The sequence below is a fragment of the Taeniopygia guttata genome, chromosome 12 (assembly GCF_048771995.1).
Source record: "Taeniopygia guttata chromosome 12, bTaeGut7.mat, whole genome shotgun sequence".
Lineage (NCBI taxonomy): Eukaryota > Metazoa > Chordata > Aves > Passeriformes > Estrildidae > Taeniopygia > Taeniopygia guttata.
In genome coordinates this window covers 20087591-20106847 of record NC_133037.1, presented here as the reverse complement: position 1 = coordinate 20106847, position 19257 = coordinate 20087591, and the positions used below count along the sequence as shown (strand labels likewise).

At 44.1% G+C, this 19257-nt stretch overlaps 1 protein-coding gene across 18 annotated transcripts in view; it reads left to right on the top strand.

The window, feature by feature from the left end:
- Positions 1–19257, top strand: part of WNK2 (WNK lysine deficient protein kinase 2) — a 96051-nt gene that overhangs the window by 61306 nt on the left and 15488 nt on the right. For 11 of the 18 annotated variants that reach the window (XR_012057901.1, XR_012057902.1, XM_030283211.4 and 8 more), the window contains 15 exons: positions 2036–2085; positions 2734–2899; positions 2979–3095; positions 3247–3414; positions 3623–3668; positions 3844–3960; positions 4384–5390; positions 6972–7023; positions 7458–7513; positions 7587–8278; positions 8780–8994; positions 10495–10710; positions 11613–11711; positions 17153–17197; positions 18674–18927. Coding sequence is in view for 16 of the 18 variants with exons in the window: in XM_030283211.4 (XP_030139071.2) it covers positions 2036–2085; positions 2734–2899; positions 2979–3095; positions 3247–3414; positions 3623–3668; positions 3844–3960; positions 4384–5390; positions 6972–7023; positions 7458–7513; positions 7587–8278; positions 8780–8994; positions 10495–10710; positions 11613–11711; positions 17153–17197; positions 18674–18927 (3300 nt within the window). In the remaining 2 variants the exon portion in view is untranslated. The remainder of the gene's footprint in view (positions 1–2035; positions 2086–2733; positions 2900–2978; positions 3096–3246; positions 3415–3622; positions 3669–3843; positions 3961–4383; positions 5391–6971; positions 7024–7457; positions 7514–7586; positions 8279–8779; positions 8995–10494; positions 10711–11612; positions 11712–17152; positions 17198–18673; positions 18928–19257) is intronic. The other 7 variants (XM_072934775.1, XM_072934771.1, XM_072934778.1 and 4 more) reach the window with 6 other exon arrangements.

Here is a 19257-nt window from a genome sequence, read left to right as displayed (position 1 = left end):
TTCCTCTTGAGTCTCTGTTCTGAGTTATGTTTCCTCCCAAAGTATGTATTTCACCTTTTCAAAATTAAACTCTTGGTTTTGCCCATGTTTCCATGGCTTGTCACATGCCTTGACCCCAGTGCAGCCTGAAACTCCATTGGAGATACAACTCAATGCTGCCTCCAGAAGATGCTCCGGAAGGGCTGTGCTAACATTAAAAATGGATTCTAGTTCCCCATTTTTCCTGTCCATCAATGGCAGTTTAATTCTTACTGCATCAGCATTTCTGCTGTGATGTAGGATGTTTCCTGGTGAATATCTGTATCCTGTTGGTTTAGCGTAGCAGGAATGCTAGAGCCTGTCTATGGACAGGCTTCACCTGCAGACTCCCCAGAAAAGCTAGGGTGGGTCAGGCATATCCATGAGTGAAGGTATTCCTTCTCCAGCTATCTTTTTTCTAAATGCACGAGTCATGGCAGGGTCAGTGCTGGTGCATTCAGTGAAGGCTCCATTCCATTAGAGATTCTGGAAATATGAACAAACCTCTTTTTTGTACACTGTGATATGGGGGATACAAGTTCTCTTGAGAAACTGATGGCCACTGAGGCACACATCTGTTCTTCACATCTCATATCCCTCAGAACATTTAACCACTGGTTTGCTAATTTCATTCTCATGTCCATCTCTAAGTTAACCCCTTTCTCCCATTCACTTTAAGAAACGAAGCAAGTACCAATCCACATCCTCTCCATGCTGGTTTTCTGACATACATTGCTAAAGTTTCCTTGACTGTAAGAGAAGTTTCATACCTGTCTATATAATCAAAACACTACATTTTGTTGCTACTCTGCCAAGACATTTTTATCTCTTTTGTTGTGTTCAGGCACATGCCAGCACTTGCATCCAAACCAGCCTGAACCAGTCAGGCAAAAGAGGTTTTGTAAGGCACTTGGTTAAGTGCTTTACCAGAATATTGATACATTATGTCTGTGTTCTCACTGTTCATTGATATTGCAGTTCTATTGAAACTGTATTTAAGCTTGGCACGGCTTATGTATGGTGTTTACAGCCAAGGACTGGGCCTGGCTGGTTAGCTGCAGAGAACCAGTGGGGCCACCTGGTTAAGTGACACAGAACCAGTGGGGCTGACTGGTTAGCAGCAGAGAATCAGTGGTGCTGACCAGTTCCCCTCTGAGCTTTTAACTCCAGATAATCACTGCTTGAGTGCTCAGTGTAGCAGTGGCAGTCAAGGGGCTTGTTTCTAGCTATGCATCTATAGAAGGATTTTATAGCTGTGTTTCTCTAAATATATATAAAATTATATATATTTATGGGTGTGTCTGTTGCGCGTGTACATACACAGCTATATACATGTATGAGTGTGTGTGTGTGTGTGTCTTTGTGCATACATGGTAAATTTGTTACGGCAGGGCCTTCAGCATTGTCACAAATTCTGTGAGAATGAGTCTACCCAATGTGAAAATCATGCTATGATGTCTGTCCCAGAGCTGCAGCCAGTGAAGAGGGAAGCTTTTAGGGGAAATTCACATAGAGGACAAGAGGACATGATGCAAATGCGGTGTTCTTAAATGATGAATTTTCATCTTTTGTTTATAAGTTCCTCAGGAATTTTCCCACTAAGCTAAACACAATGAAAATACTGAGCATATTTCAGGAAACTATATAAAGCAATGAATCAAATTAGGAGATACATTCAAAAATAAAAGGCAGTGGGTGCTGATGTGGAATTGTCCCTCATTCAGGTTTTGCCACGGTGGTGAGAACTGCAGAGAACTGTTTTATTCCTTTCACCATCTCATCTGTTGTGGGCAGAGGAAGGGAACTGGCAGGTTAACATCTCTGTCTGAAAAAGTGGTTGGTGCCTTGGACAGAAATGATGTTGAAAGGGTAAAATAGGACATTTATTTTATTTCCAGGTTCCAAGAACTGGTTAAACAGAATGGTTTTAGAATTACTGGTGCCAACCCTTTCCTAAAGGTGTTTTTCATCTGCTAATATAATGTGTTTGCTTAAATTACTTTTTCTTGCATTTTAGGAGCAGGCAATACAGGACAAACTCCAAGCTCTGTCCCAGAGTTGCGAAAGGTATTATCACCTCTTTGGCATAAGAAATGCTTGCATTTTGGAGGCTGTTTTTTCTGATGTGATCAGGAGGAGAGGAGGACTGGGAGCATGTCTAGGGAGAAGCTGACAGTGTTCTGTGTGTAGTATGCCCATTCTGGCACTTGCAGCTCTTTTAATTCCTTAATTTGGATGAAGCATCCTAGCCTTGGTGTATGTACAGCTGTATGGAACTTCTCTTTTCCTCCCTCTACAGCAAACCTAACCTGTTTGCCCTTCTGCTGGGAGGGCAGAAAGACAGGAGTTGAGAAAAGCACCTTAGAAAACGAGGTGCAGTTCAAAGAGGGACTGTCAGGGCCCCTTAAGTGAAGGGATTAGGGGATGTAGGGATGTATTCAGAGTGATGGGACTAGAGTAATGGGACTTTTGCTGTGTTACTGCCAGAATGATTAATAGATCATTTCTTGGTAGGTGTTGCAGCCAGAGTATGTGGCTGGTGTAGAGTAGTGCCCTTCACTCACTGAGTATCTTCTAGTTGACTCAGTTTGGGCCAAAAAAAAGTGCAAATGTGCCCTTTTTTGCAGCCTCTCTTGTAGCTTACATGTGATGCATGACTCTGTTGTGTGTGACTCTGCCTTTATTTTGGGGCTGTTCTTCCTCTCCCTTGTGAAGCTACATGAGTCCAGATGTTGCTTCTGGTAAGGAGATGAATGACAGCTTGGAAGGAGCAACAGGAAGTGGAAAGCAAGAAGGAAAGTCTTCAAAGAAGCATAAGAAATCCACGCGTGCTCGTTCGCGCCAGGAGAAGTCCAGCAGACCCAAACTGACCATATTAAATGCAAGTAGAACCTATTGGAGGGTAACTCTAGGGTTCCTTTGGCTTTCCAGGAATAAGGGTTGTTGATTTCTGCATGCAGGTGTGTAACACAGGGGATAAGATGGTGGAGTGCCAGCTTGAAACCCATAACCATAAAATGGTGACGTTCAAGTTTGACTTGGATGGTGATGCGCCGGAGGAAATTGCTACTTACATGGTGAGATGTGGCTGCCATGGGCTCTCAGTGCTCCCAGTTGCTTCAGGAAGCTCCTCATGTGTGCTTGTTGCCTGAGCTGTCTGGCAGCTGTGGAATGAGGCATTAAGAAAAAAATGTCTGTTTTCCCCTGTTTCTTGATGTGGCTTTCTAGGTGGAGAATGAATTCATCTTGCAAAGTGAAAAAGAGACTTTTATTGAGCAAATGAAGGATATCATTGATAAAGCAGAAGATATGCTCAGTGAGGATACAGAAGGAGAGCGAAGTTCTGACCAGGGAACAAGTCCCCAGCAAGATGCAGATAGGCTGGAAATAAGCGAGGTAAGAAACACTAAATACAGATTGCTAGTTTGATTCCTTTTTCTTAACAGCCAGATACTTAAATTACTTTTGCATCTTGTGATAAAAAAAATAATAAGGTTTCTTAACTAGAAAAATAATGCTCTTGCTGTGTTAAACCTTACAATATCAGTGGGACGCTGGTCCTCTTGCACTGATCCAGCTATTTCTTCTGTTGTTTCTTTAACAGGAGAAACGTCAGTCTCAAATGAAGACACCTGTGTATCAGCAAAACGGTAAGAGTGCCTTTGAATTTCGAGTGGAAGGTGTCCCTACTCATAACAAGGAGTTGGAACTAGATGGCCTTTTGGTCTCTTCCAACCCAAACCATTCTGTGAAATTAAGACAAAGTCATGATCTGGAGACAATGGAAATTCATGTGTTGACTTGTTATTTTCTTTTCTTCCCTAGTTTTGCATACTGGAAAAAGGTGGTTTATTATATGTCCAGTGGTGGAAAACCCTACTACAGATGCCCCTGAGTTTTCTCCCCCAGTGCCTCCCAGTGCCCAGCAGACAGAAGGGCCAGGTATCTCTAAACTCTACAGAAAATGTCTTCTCCAGAGCTGCTGTGTTGTCTTTCTTCTGTCCTCACCTCACTTGGTTGTGATGCTTTCACTTGATTTAGTAAGAGGAAGAAAATGATTAATTTTGTTAAGCTGTGCATTTACATATGATCCTGGTGTTGAACCAAATTGGGAATCTTTATCTGAGTTTCAGTAAAGTGTCAGTATTTTAGCTATACCTTATGCTATGGTGTAGCTGAAATTCTCATCACTATAGTGTCTTTTCAGTGAAATATTTTTTGCATAATCTGAAAATTCTTGTTGGATGTATGTAACAGCTATTTGCTGGTGGGAATTGCTAATGGGTTTTCCCTGCAGCTGACCAGGGGGCTGGGCAACAATTTCCTTTCCTTTGAAGGTTGATCTTTTGCTTGTCTTCTCTCTAGACCTGGAGCAGTCAGATGACCAGCCAGTGAGCTCTGCAGTGACAGAGGCCCCTGGGCTCGGGGCTGGCCAGCAGCTTCCCCTGCACACAGGGGTCAGTGACAGCCCCCTTGGAGCCACCCTGTCCTTGGCACCAGCTCCTGTTGCAGCAGTTCCCGCCAGCATAGCGAGCCAGCCAGAATTCCCAGCTCCAGCCCCGCTGGCATCTGGCCCGAGCATCGCAGAGCCCGTGATGGCCGGCAGGGCTCAGCTGGAGTACCCCCAGCCCAGCCCCCCAGCCCCCCGAGCCTCGGGGCTGGAGGAGCCCCCCGAGGCCCTGGCCCCGCAGCTGCAGCCGCAGGCGGAGGAGCCGGCGTGCGTGCCCGACGTGGAGGTTGCCTGCTGCAGCGTGGGGCCGCCCGCGGCCGCGCCGGCGGCTCCGGGGCCGCTGCCCGCGCTCGCGGACGCCGCGGTGCTGGAGCGGCAGCCGGCGCCGCAGGGGCCGCACCTGCTGGAGGGCGGCCAGCCCAGCGCAGCGCTCCTCGGCCTCCAGTCCTTCCCTGCGGCCGCCGGCCCCGACGCGCTGGGCCTGGCGGGGTCCCAGCTCCAGAGCCCCACTCAGATGCCGCTGGCCGCGTCCCAGCAGCTGCCGATGGCGCAGGGCGGCACGGGGATGGCCGGGGCGGGGCTCAGCCTGCTCCAGCAGCAGAACCCCCCCGGCACCGCTGAGTCTGATGGCGAGGGCCCCCCCAGGGTGGACTTCGTGGACAACACGATTAAAAGCCTTGATGAGAAGCTTCGCAATTTGCTGTACCAGGAATATGTTCCAACTTCTTCAGCATCAGCAGGGACGCCAGACACCTCTGTGCCACCCGAACAGGGTGACGGTGAATTTACCTTATCCCCTTTTCCCGAAGAACAAGCTCCTGCCCCAGCGCTGGATGGGAGAGAACAAGGCTATAGCATCCCGGACACCGGCCAGGAGGTGAAAGCTGCTGCTGAGCCGCTGGTGCCCCTCATACCCTTTGAGGTCTTGGCTTGCCCACCTCTGGTCACTTCCCCCCTGGCTCTGCCTTTCATCCCCTTAAAGCCAGTCTGTGGGGCTGGCCCCATGGCAGAGCTCAGGACTCACTCTCCTGCGGTAGGACAGATGTAGATCTTTTGCTTTCTTAAACATTTCCTATCTCTGCTCCAGGGTGCGTTACCTTTGCCTGCTGACTGCTTTCCAGTGTGAAAGCTCACTTAAATTTTTCTTGTTAGATGCATCCCAACTCATTTTTCAGAAATGCTAGTTAGTGAAAACCAGATTTTCCTTTTGGGTTTAGAAGTTGTATAATACTTTAATTCATCTCCTCTTGTGTCCTGTCCAAAGCAGGCAGAAATGTGTCAATTTCTTTGTAGTTTAAGAATGTAAAACACATGTGTGGTATAGTCATTCTAGTTCTAATGAAGGCGATTTTGCTTCGATTTTAAGTATAAACGAATGATTGCAATTACTGCCTTCGAAGTCAGCCTGGATAAAGCAAACACTTCAAATACCTTTGCCTTGTCCACATGCTGCAGCCAAAGACAGACATTCCATTGGCAGGAGTTTCTTCTGTTTCCTGTAATAGTTTCTTTTGTCTTCTCCTGAGCTTGGTAGAGCAAGACTGCCACAGAAGCCTCCAAAGAAAGAGGTAATAGGCAGCCTGGGGCAGTGGATATTCTGTCTCAGTTGAGTCCCCATGTTAGGTTTTTTTCAGCTAAAATTCCAAGTTTATGAAATCATCAGATTTGCTGCACGTTGTGCTAGATCAGTGTCTATTCCAGGCCCTGGCACAGGTTACCCAGAGAAGCTGTGGCTGTCCCATTCCTAGCAGTGCCCAAGGCCAGGTTGGATGGGGCTTGGAGCAACCTGGGATTAATGGAAAGTATTCCTGTACATGGCAGGGGAGGGAATGGGATGAGTGTTGAAGTTTTTTTCAATCTAAACCATTCTGTGATTCTATATCTTACTCAAAAGTAGCATTTCTGGAGGCAACTCCATCCCCACTGGCAGGGCTGAGCCTGTTCTGTGTAGCATCAGCTGGAGGGACTCTTACCAGCTGCTTGAGAGGTTCTGTGTGGTATAGGAAAGCAGCTGTACTGGAGTGACTCTTTAGAGCGTGTTGTTTTCTAATGGTAAATGACTGTCTACAGCAAACCAAATTCTCTCTCTGTGGAAGGTGCTATGTCTCTCTAGTAATTGGAATTTGTCCTATTAAAATCTGTGCCAGTAAGGAAAGATACATAGAACTTCTGAAGACAGACGTACAGATGAGGAATGTGCAGTCTGGCTGGAAAAGCAAGCCAGAGCAAGGCCCCAAGCATGTGTGTATATATAATGTACTGGGTTTCCGTAGCTTGGGCTGCAGTTCCAACTGCGATGCTGCCACTGCTTCATTTCTTCCTCCTAGGAAGGAGGAAAAATGGGGGAGTTGGAGGCAAGACTTGAAGGCCACCTCCAAAGGCAGTGTGAAATAATTCAGTATTCACTGATAGTCCCAGGGCAGCAAGGGGAAGTGAGAGAAGAACACATTCTGCTTTTTGAGTGAGACTGAAATTGTGTTTCTTTTTTTCCTTTTACTGAAAGTTGAACAAGCCGGAAGTCACTGGTGTGACTGCTCATCCCTCAGAGCCAAGAGGTGGGTCAGCAGGCAGAACAGGTAATGCTCCTCCAGCCATCCCTGCTGGGTGTCAGTGGCAGGAGTGGGGCAGCAGCCCGTCCATGCCCAGCAGCCCTGTGTCTCTGAGACACCAAGGACACCAGAATCGTTTAGGCCTAATGTACTGTGCAGGTTTCGTTATTCTTCTGTTTTATTCCTTAAACATTTTTAACTGAGTAATGAAATTCCACATGACTATTATTATTTGAATTAGTGAAATAACTAGATCTGCCAACTTGCAGGTATTTTATATTGTCATTGCTATCGCCTCCTGCATTTTCAATCCTGTATTACAAAGGTTGGGCTTTTAAATTATTCCTCAGTGGTACACTTCAGTTTATCACAATAAAACATTGTCTTTTATTATCTTAAAGTAGTCCAGACATAAATATTCTTTCCCAACTTTAAATCAGGTCCAGCCACAAGCATCGCTTCAGCTCCTGCTGCTCCAGCTAAAGGCCTCCTTCAGGTAACCAGAACTAGGAGTGGTTTTCTGCTTGATTGTTACAGTTCCTTTTGTTAAACTCTCTTATTTTTTCCAGGTTGCACCTCCATCATCAGGCACAGCTCCACAGACGGAGACTTTCCAGAGGAGCGAGGAGGCAGAGAGGATGACTTTGCCCACACATGCAGAGAGTGTAATGCGGCGAGCGACAGCAGATGGGGCGATGAGTAACTTCCACAGGGATGGCTCTGCAAGCTCTGGTTCCTATGAAAAACAGGCTGAGGCTCAGGAGAGTGGCACACCAGCCAAAACCATTGGCAGGTTTTCAGTCATCAGCACGCAGGATGAATTAACTTTAGCAGCACCGCAGTGCTTGAGGTTCTCGGCGCCCCCAGACGTGTACCTGGACAAGCTGCCCTCCAGCCCGGACATGAAGGCTGCTGTCCGCAGGGTCCAGACGGCCTCTTCTGTGGACGTCCTGTGTGACCAGGCCTCGAGCGACTCTGCCGATGAGCCCTTCCCACGGCAGCTGGCGGCTGCTGCAGCTGCACAGCTCTCCCCCCCTAGCAGCAGCACAGCCACAGACTTAATCAAAAAAGCAGCTGCTTTCCTGCAGAGGTCTGCCAAAGGTGGCTCCCCTGGCCCAGAGTCGCCCAACGGGCAAGGTGCAAAGATTCCTACCATCAACATCACGTCCTTCCACTCACAGTCGTCCTACATGAGCAGTGACAATGACTCGGAGTTTGAAGATGCTGATATGAAGAAAGAATTGCAGAACCTGAGAGAAAAGTATGTTGAGTTGCAAGTGATGCGAGGGAAGCTTGTGTTACCATACCTTAGCAGCAGCTCAACTTAGGATGAGCAGAACTGTAAGGAGTAAACTGATTCTGGGCAAATCAGGCATTGCCAGGACCTTCCCCCTCCTCCTTCCTGCTTTTCATCACCTTATCTGCCAGTTCCAGTTGGAAGAATAACTCACAGAATCGCAGAACATTTTGGGTTGGAAAGCACCTTAAAGATCATCTCATTCCAACCACTGCCATGGGCAGGGACACCTTCTATTATATAAGGTTGCTCCGAGCCCCATCCAACCTGGCCTTGGAGCCAGAGACTCCCCCTTCCAGGGATGGGGAGTTACCACAGATAGATTGTTGTAGCTTTGCATACTTATGATGAGCAGCTGATTGTTTTATAACCAAGAACTGTTTTGTTTCTTTTACAATTCATTATGCTGCCAGGATATGGTGCTTTATTGAATATATTGCTAGCAGAGTCCTTTTATCTTTTTAGGCATATGAAAGAGATTGCTGAGCTGCAGACGCAGCAGAAGAACGAGATAGAGGCACTGTATATTCGCCTGGGGAAACCCCTTCCTCCCAACCTGGGCTTCCTTCACTCTGCCCCACCAAGCAGCAGGCGCCGAAGAACCAGCAAAAACAAATTGAAAGCTGGAAAACTCTTAAACCCTCTGGTCCAGCAGCTCAGGAGTGGAACATCAAGCACAAGTAGGTACACTAGGTGCTTCCCTTCACCTGTTGCTTGTGTCGGTTGTGGCTGTGCTGTGTGATGTCTGGGACTGCTGGAAAGGATGGAATTTTTGTTGGTTTTGAGCTAGCATGCTTTTGGACAGGCTTGTCCCAAGTCCTGGTGGCAAGCCATACACCTACCTGCTCTGCATTGCCTACAGAGGAATAACATTCCACTTTAATTTGGAAAACAGCCTGGTTACATCTCCTCCATTCTTCAAATGCAATTTACTAACGTTTGTATTCACTTCTTAGGTGCTGTTATGCTGTATTGATTAGGTACTGTATCTTGTTGTTACTTCCTTTTTCCTCCAAGATACCATATATAAAAGATGGGATTGCATTTGCTCCCCTGAAGGATGAGAGGTAAAAGCATTTACAAAACTGTGGTGGATGCTTTGACCATCTGAAGTAGTGTGAGATTTTCACACAGCAATACAGTCTTGAGTTTTTATCTCTTGGAAAAGTACTAAAATATAATTTACCTGGGGAAATATCAATAAACCCCAGTACCTATTTCTTCAGCAAAATGTAGAACAGAATATGCATAATTTTTCTTCACCTTAGTTTGTGCTGTTATTTGGGGGAGCAGCAGCATTTCCAGCATTCACCCTTTATTTCACACCTGTTGGCTCTTGTTTTCAGTATTACCACATTATAGGGCCCCTTGGAATTTTGTTGTATCAATCTTTATTGACAGGATGTTGAGGAGGATTTTGCTTTTAGCTAGGGATTTCAGCTGAGTTGGGAAAAATAAATGCATTCAGAGGCAGTAAGTTCTGTGGCCCATCTTGAGACTAAGTGTTCTTGCCCACAGGGATGGAAGCAGTGTTTGATACTCTCTGTACTTCTATATCTATCCAGATAGTTATATATTGATACTTATCTGTAGATATCTAGATAAATGTCTCTATATGTACTTTTGTCTATGCAAATTTCTCAGGTAAAGAGGCTTAAAAACCAAAATACCTTTGCAATCATGTGTTACATGAATTTATCAGTAGAAGTATCTAACAGTGGCAATGACAATTATACTCAAATAGCTATTAATAAAAAGTTCCTTGTGTGTTTGCTGAAACTTTTTATTATTCCCCATTGTCTTGATTTCACCCTTGGTGTGGGAAAGCAGACTTCTGTGTCTTGCTTCATCATTCTGTGTCTTCAACCTCTTCCTCAGCACCCCAGCAGCTCTCTTTATTCCAGCAGTGCTCCTTCTGAGGTGTCTGAAAACACAGAGGAGAAACTGTAAAAATCAAACCTGCTCCAGGAGCTTCTTGGAGAAACAGGATTAGTGATAGGAGGTGTGTATTATTTTCTGGTGCAGGCTTCCCCATAGTCTATGCTCCATCCAGTACTTCGGAATGGTGAACGGTTGTTCCTCTTGGGGTCAAGATACGGATTATTTTTAGGCAGGGATTTTTTATTCAGAGTTTTCCTAGCTTTTGCCATTGCATGTGTTGTGTTTGTTTGCTCTTTCAGGTAACCTTTCAGACTCTAAAGACTTGCCCCACAAAGAAAGCAGTAATTCGCAGCCGGGCTTCCCCGCAGCCGCCGCAGTGCCTCCCGGCGCAGCCCCCGCCTTTGGCAAGGCTGTGCAGACCCAGCAGCCCTGCTCTGTCAAAGCCTCTCTGTCGTCTGACATCTGCTCTGGCCTGGGCCCCGACGCAGCCGACGCCAGCACAGGCTCTGGCCAAGGTGATTCTTCCTGACGCCTGTTTCGTGTCTCTTCCAGCACGTGCTAAAATTAGTTCCCTTCCCTTAGGCTTGAACTTTTTAGGAGTGATGGAGGAATGTGAACCTTTGGCAAGTCCAAATTACTGGCTTATCTTTAAAAAGAGCATTGTGGTATTGCCAGCAGAGCAAAATTTAAGTATCTTGCTGAGTGTTACCAGCACTTGAGAAGGCGTGCCCCAAGACATCCCTAATTCTTAGGAAATAAATACCTTTCAGTTTTGCCAGCAGTGGCTTTAACCTAATACCTTCTCTAGAGTCTGCCTTACAGATTCCTGAGAAAAAATGAATGGAAAACAAATAAGATAGAAAAGCCTAGGAGAGTGTTTGCTTTGTTTCTTTTTTTTAGCCCCTTGATTCCAGTAGACCCCCAAGTTCCTCATTATAAACTACCAAACCGTCTTGGGCATGAGAGAAAATAAAAATGAAATTAAAAGAAAACCAAACACAGGGGATCAAGTTATGTTTCCTTTCTATGAGGGGTTCACTTTGTGCATAATTTTGGAGTCCCAGCCACAGGACTGTGCTCCCATGACCCCAGTTCTGAGACCTCTGTGTATTGCCCCTGTTGTAGGCTTTGACTGATCTTGTTGTCATGCATATGGGAAATTCCAATGATGATTAAAATACCTTCCTCTCATTGCACATCCTGCCAAACTAATCTACAAAATATCTATTTGTCCTCTTCTGCTGTTATTGCATCCTTTGTGTATGGTCAGTGAACTTGCTCCTCTTTGGCAAAGTTAAGGGGGAGATGTGGAGATTTAACTAACAAAGCTGATTTGACTGATGGTTTAGGACATCTGATCACAGCTACTTGTACTTTATAAGTGTCTTTGTTTTCTTCCCTTTATATTCATTTACAGGCTGGACGGTTTTCCACCAAACGTCTGAGAGAGTGACCTATAAATCTAGTAGCAAACCTCGTACCAGATTCCTCAGTGGACCTGTGTCTTTGTCCATCTGTTTGTATTTGTTCTTTTGTATTTTATCACAGTCCATCTTTCTTTTACCCCCTTTTCCCAATTCCATGGTTTATATCTCTAATATGTTTGGCAGGATGCCCCTTTTTCTCAGCCATCTTTTCTTTCTTTTTCTCTTTCTTTTAAGTAATCATCATGAACACACCTTATTTATATTAATTTTTCATGTGAAAGCTTTTTTTGCACTGCTTTTGGCTCATGCCTGGGCACCAAAAGCATGTGTGGAAGATCTCATCATTTATTATATATAGCCTGATGGTAAAATATTACCCTGGAGGTACCAAAGCTTTTGTACTTTATGTTCTGTTGAAGTAATTTTATTTGCAATGTGGCAAATATACATGTCTGCTGTCCCGGTTCCAGCGACAACAAAACGAAATCCATCCTTCTGTAGACGAATGGTCTCTTTCACACATGTTTGGACTCTGAAGACATGCATGTAGCAAGCTGATACAATTCTAGAAGGTCACTGGAGGGTATAACTTCCATACAAGGGCTGTATTAACTCGATATACAGTACTGTTTATATCCACTCTATTTTCTTTAATTTTTTTTCCCCGCTCTTTGCATGTGTAAATGCTGAGACAACAGTGCTCCAGCTAGTTCTTTCCAAATCTCTGTCCCAGGTGGGCTTTTCCCCCCATGCAGTCATTTCAATTAGTTTAAGTGAGCAATTTTTTTTATGGAGTCATAAGGCACAGGAAGATCTGGTTACTCTAAGGGAGAGTCCCATCAACTTTTTGTGTAAGCTGATCTGGCTGAAGCACTTGACTCAGTTTATTTTCTTATGACCTTATGTGACCTCAGAGATGAAGTCAATTAGCAGTTCATCAAAGCATAAATAAGTAAAAAGCAATATCAGATATTCAGATGATACTTGGAAATGGATTGCTAGGATCCAGGAATTTTGTCTCAAATAACTGTGCACCTTCTATTTGTACCCTATTTGTCTGACTTCTAAAGTAATTGGCAATTCCACCAAATGATATCAAGCTATTTAATGAAAAAATTAAGACTTTTTTACCCAATTGTAGATGCTGCTTTTTAGGCAAACAGATTTTGCTTGTACAATAAAGATATGTTGTGCTGAACAGGTACTATAGGCCACTTACATATAACCTTAGAAGGGCTGATAACGTTTTTGAGAAAGTGTTTGGTTAAGTAACTGTGGGTTTATAATAGTATCAGATCTCCCCTTGGAGTTCTGCTCTGTTCATTACTATCTAAGTGGGTCAGGTCAAAGGCACAAGACCACTCCAATACACTCCTCCTAATTTTATGAATAAACAGTATTTTAAGAAATAATCTAGAAATTTTTTCTTGTTTGAGCTCCCTGAAAGCACAAACACTCAGGTGACTGACGTTTACAGAATTTATTACCATGTAAGCTTTTAATGACTGGTGAAGTCATGAGACAATTTTGCATTTAGGGATTTTTTTTATGAGAACCTGAGGAGAATTCTCAGCTCCCAAATATTCCGGTTTGGTGTTATAATAGCCACAGTAATTTCTTCTTCTGCACATGTAATTCCCAGAAGATGTTTCTTTAATCTTCCATGGAATTACTATTCAGTAGGATGCAAAAAGTCTGGGAGATGGCAATTAAAAATGAGTGTATTAAAAATGTTTGGGTGCATGGATGTTGTGAATGAAACCAAAGGAATATGTAAATCCTTTGAATCGTGAAGTTTCCTCATGCTTAAATGACTAAGCATGACTAATTGCTTTCTGTTCTCAGCCCATGTGCTCTCTCGGGTTCTGGGTGAGTGCTGGGGGAGGTTTGGCCTCTCCCATCCCTGAGTCACACCAGGAGACGGGTGCAGTTCAGGCATTTATCTTGACACTGCAAACCTAGGGCACCCCTGAGGGTCCCAGTCCTGAGAGCACGGCTTGGCTGCCAGGGGAGCCTCTCACCTGAGGTGCCTCTCGCCTGAGGAGCCTGGCAGGTCCCCATGGCTGAGCTGTGGGCAGGTTGGGTGGGGCAGGAGGCTATTCCAGCTTGGTTTCCTGTGAGTGCAGCAGGTGGGATGTGTGTGTGAGTGCAGGACTGGGGCTGTGTGCATTCCTGTCCTTCCCCAGGGGGGCTGGGGTTGGGACAGCGGCTGGCAGAATGGAAGGCAGGATGTTCTGTGGAGCTGGGATCCAGAGCAATTGTGTCTGGAACCTCAAGAAGAGCAGTGCTTGAGGAGGGCCGGGTTGGATGGAGCTTGGAGCAGCCTGGTCTAGTGGAAGGTGTCCCTGCCTATGGCAGGGGTTTGGAACAAGATGGTCTTTTAAGGTCTTCCATCATGAACCATCCTTTGATTCTATTAGTTGAAGGTGATAATGTTGGCAGTACCAGCTGGCTCATGCTCCTTTCCCTCTGGAAGGGACGTCAGTGGACCCAGCAGGCAGGCAAAGCCAAGCATTTCCATTAGGTTCTAAGTGTGTTTGCATTCATACCCCATCCCTGGAAGTGTCCCGGGACAGGCTGAATGGGGCTTGGAGCACTTAGGATAGTGGAAGGTGTCCATGCCCATGGCAGGGGATGGAACTGGATGGGCTTTAAAGTCCCTTCCAACCCAAACCATTACAGGTGGGAATCCATCCTCTGTGCAGTTGTAAAAGGCTGGGACACAGCTGTCCAGTGCCAGCAGCTCAATGGCACCTCCAGACAGGTTTATCTGGTATTTTTTTGTTTGAAAGCTGCTGGGAAACACTGTGCTGCATTTTCAGAAGTGCTCTGAATCTGTATGTTTGGTTAAGGAAAACAAGCCCTTTGGCAAGGTGTGGCATATGCCAGCAGGAGACCTGCTGCACTGGCAGAAAAGTTGGCGACAACATTAAAAATAAATGTTCAGATGGATTAAAAACAGTATCACAAGGATCTTGCTCTGGTTACAAGATCCATAGGACTTGAACACTTTCACAGTGTTCTGCAGGACATTTTGATCTGTTGCCCGTGTCCAATATTGACTTCACCTTTGTATGTTTCATGAAATAAAATATTTTTTATGGGCTTTGGCATAATTTTATCCTGAGTTCCTTTCCTGGGTTAAACTGCAGGGGTGCCCTAGGGAAGGGTTTTCACCGATCATGAGTGGAATTTTCAAAGCTCCATTTGGCTTAGGCTTGGAATGTTGTGTAATGCAATTTTTGCCAGGTTTGTAGCAATTAATGTACTGTATGTGCATATGCAATTATGGAAATGGTCAAGCAGTTTATTGCCATTTCCATTTTTTTGTAGCTTTCCAGCTTTATGGCAGCTGTTAGTGCAAATATGGGACAGTGGATTTTTTCTGTTCTGTATGATATAATTGCTATTTAATTTCTCAGATAAGAGATCTGGAATTGGAGGTAAAATGCTCTGCTGAACTTTCACAATCTTAGATTAAATCTTAATTACAATTCATCTACTTTACTGTTCTTAAACATGTTAATTTTAGCAGTAATACAATTTATCGGGTGAATTAGATCTACAAAGTGAATTTTTAATTGAATTTGAGTTCATAACCAGCCGTGGCTGATAACTGTCGGTCCCTGCTTGAGGCAGCCTCACCACTTAGGGAATATTTCCCATCTCCCAAGCCCCACACTGGAGTGATGCTGCTGGAAAGAGCAGCTCTCTTCTCGGTGCCTGACTCTCCTGTGATATTTTCCTCAGAGCTGGAGCCCCTCATGCAGATGTATCATGAGTGTGTTGAATATTGTTGCTTCTGCCACTTCCCTGGGTCAGATTTGTCACCTGAGGTGCTGGGAAACCTGTGCCTGGGTGTGCAGGAAGCAGAGGAGCTGGCAATGAAGGTGTTTTTACACACATTCAAGCAGGCCTGCTTTTATTTCTCGCAGGCAGGTGCTTTTAATGTGCATTCTTATTGTGCTAAGAAGTGCCTGTTGCTGCAGGAAATAGCAGGAAATAGCCTCTAGGATTGCTGCCGTGGCCACTGCCTTCCTGGGGACTTGTATCCATTGTGGGAATTGATAGCTAACTTTGGGATAAGCAAGGTAAGGTATATCTGAGGGAAAAGAAGGTAAAACATTTAAGAATACAAGACAGATGGTTGAGTTGTGAATGTGACTGTGTTTGCTATCTGGGCTTTGAGATGAGACCTGAACTTGGTCATGCTTGTGTTGTTGTAGTCATGTTCTTCTGATTTTCTCAGGGTAGAAATCCATATGAACTATATGAAATAATAAGAAATTCTTTCAAAGCAGTCCTCTGTTCCTCATGCCACCCATATGGAAGCACAAACATCTCTTCTCCCTTACTTCCTCCTTCCCTCGTTTCTTTACTTTCTCTTCCTTTCTTCTTCAGTCTCTGACTGAAATCGCCTCCTTCTCCTCTGAGGACTCATTCAGGGCCTGTGTCAGCCTGGACCTGCAATATCTGAGTTTAAAGCTGCATTTCTGGCACAGTAACAAAATGTTACACCACTGTTGACTCTAGAGAAAAAGCACATCATCCTCTATCTTACTTTTTTTGCCCCAGTCTGATTTTGCTCATGGTTTCAAGTGCTTCTTCCCAATGAACCCATCATAGCCCATGTCAGACACTCATCCCCCCCATCCCATAACAATATTCTTCTTATCAAGTCCAAAATACCTTTCAGGAAATTCTGGCACCCAAATAGCAACAGTGCCAATGTCTGGCAAGATCTGACAGTCGAGTCGGGGTCTCGGCACACTTCTAGCACTCTGCTATCTATCAACAGACTGTAAAATCGTGATGAATGATGGAACGAGACAATAATTTTAAAAACCAACTAGTTTAGTTAAATTAAAACTCAACTACCCTGACGGATTATTTTCTGCACTTGGACAAGACATAAGGGAAACTCATTCACAGTTCCATTCAATTGAAGTTCAGAGTCTCACATTTAGACACAAATCCTACAAATAAACTATTTGGAAACAATTGGCCTCAGACCTGCAGAACAATGTATCTTTTTGGACTTGTAAAACAAGATTTTTAGGGTTGTTATATGGTTTGTCTTTGCAGCCAGACTAGCTTGACTTGTTCCTGAAAGCATTTTTGGCCTCCAATCACAAACTAAATTGACATTATTTCCTGCATTAATAGGAAACAAATCAAAACCTTCTATTAGGAAGCCAAGGCAATTTGGGGAAAAAAAACAGAAAAAGAAAATCAGTTTAAAAAAATTTTAAAAACCAACCAACCAAAAAACCCAAATGCATCTTTAAGTCACTAGCCCTTGCTTTTGGCATGCTGTGGTACTTCCCAAAGCTTTTGAATGGCTGCACATTAAGAAAGGTTTGAGCTGTCCAGTTATTTAGGCTTCCTTTACTCACCTGAACTGCTGACTTTGTCTGTCCTTTCTTGCATAATAACTACTTTTTGATTGCTTAAAAGTACAGAAGCTTGTCCGTCTGATTTGCTGTGTTTAGTCTTACCTAATTCTGTGTGTCTTGTATTTACCTTGTAGGGTCCACCTTGAAACGACTATGTCTAGGCAAAGATCACAGTAGTAGTAACTATCCCATTTTTGTTTATCAGTATTTCCTTTATGGCATGGGATGTTCTTTGCTTTTTTATTATTATTTTTTACTAAAAGCTAGTTCTTTAATAACTACAGTTGATGCACTTACCAGAAGCTAGACTGTATAAATTATGATACTTTGATAGTGATGCATGTGCTGTGATGTCTTGGGAACCTTGCATGCTGCAAGAGTCGTGGTGTTCTGTGTGTGAGACCGTGCACGCATGCAGCCAGGAAACTGGGTCCAGTGTCTGTCTCTGAAATACACACCTCTATATGACTGCAGTTCTCTGCTGGAGGAATTGATAGCTTAAAACCGTTCCAGCCCCCTTGAACTGCATGAAATAATAAACACCAATTGAAGAGCTTTCTTCTAAAAATCCTTACTTCTCTCACTTTTACTCCAAGTAAAGAAAAAGGAATTGAGCAGTATTTACTTAGAAGTGATGTTGCAGGTTGAATGCATGATCATTTAAAGGTTATTAATGTATTTTATATAACTGTAGGACTAATTAGTGTACTCGGTTTCATTGGCTGGTAACCAATCAACAGAGAAAATACTCCATGTTCATGTTTGCTTATATAATCATTTTACTACAGTTCTGTGAACTTTTTGCTTGGAGAGATGGTCTTCATTTCCAATCTTTAGCTGTCTTCAAGTATGTTAGCTGAGAAGTTACTTTACATTTTCTACTTAGGTCAGATTCAGGCTCCTTCAGTTGCAGTCCCCTGCTGAGCTTGCTGTGTCAGACTTGTAGTCACTAAGCAGAAAAAGTACAGATTTTTTTTTTACTAGTTCTTCTAGAAAGAAGTGAACATACCAAATTAAATTTCTATCAATACTCTTCCTGACTGCTTTTATCTATACCAAAAATTCTCTGTCTTTTTCTCAAACAGTCACCCTGCCCACTATACTCTCTTCTCTCTCTTCTATACTTTCATGGTCCTTATGGGGTTTTTTCCCCCAGAATACACAAATAGCCATGTGAATGGTCCTGGCATCATCGAGAGAGGTGGTGGGCTCCCAGAGGAGCAGGAACCAGCCCTGCTTGTAACCTCTGTTTCAATAACATTTTTCCAGGAGGACAGTTAACTTAGGCAAGTGAAATAAATGGTAAATTCAATTTATAAATGCTTGCAGAGTTAGCAATACATCCCACCTCCCTCTTTCTCATGGTTGTGTCTGAGGAGATGTTGTATGGGATGTCAGCTTTATGGGGCTGCATTCCTGGCTTTACTCCCTGTCTCTAATTTCACGCAAGACAAATTAATAGCTGAGGTAACATGTGATAGAAAATGCAAACCCACTGGACTTGGACCATTTCTTTAAGCAAAGGTGTTCTGCAGCCAGGAAGGGGAGGGTTAGAAATCTGAAAAGCCAACTTTGGAGTGGCAGTAGGTGAGAAGGGGTTTGAGGTGCAGAGGTGAGGCAGAGACACCATCTCAGCTCTCTGTGTGATTTTCCAGGATCCTCGACCAACAGCCTGGTGACGTGTCCTGAGCCCCTCCCACAGTCAACACTGCAGGTTCAGGCCAACAACAGTAACAACAAGAAAGGGACATTCACAGACGACCTGCACAAGCTGGTGGACCAGTGGACGAGCAAAACTGTTGGAGCTGCACAGACAAAACCTTCTTTGAACCAACTGAAGCAGAACCAAAAAAGGCAAGACATGGAGCCAAAGGCTAACCCCATGCAAATGCAGAATGAGACATGTGGAGTAAGTGGCCCTCCTTGAAGGACATACCTTTTGCTATGTGTGTGACAGCCTTTGCAGAACTCAGATGTGGAGGAGGACATAGACTAAAATTACTCCAGATAAATGCTTTCTATAAATGTCCAGCTCTTTTCATTCAGTACTAAATCAATTTTTTTAATTGTCCTTCGGAATCATCTTAAGGGATATATGGGCAGCAATATATATATAAATATATATTTTTAAATTCCAAACTGCTTATTACCAGTGATGCAGAGCAGTACTCCTATCATTATAATCTGTTGCTCAACTTCAGTTTCAACTATTACTAAAGTTTTCTTTTTTATGTTTAAT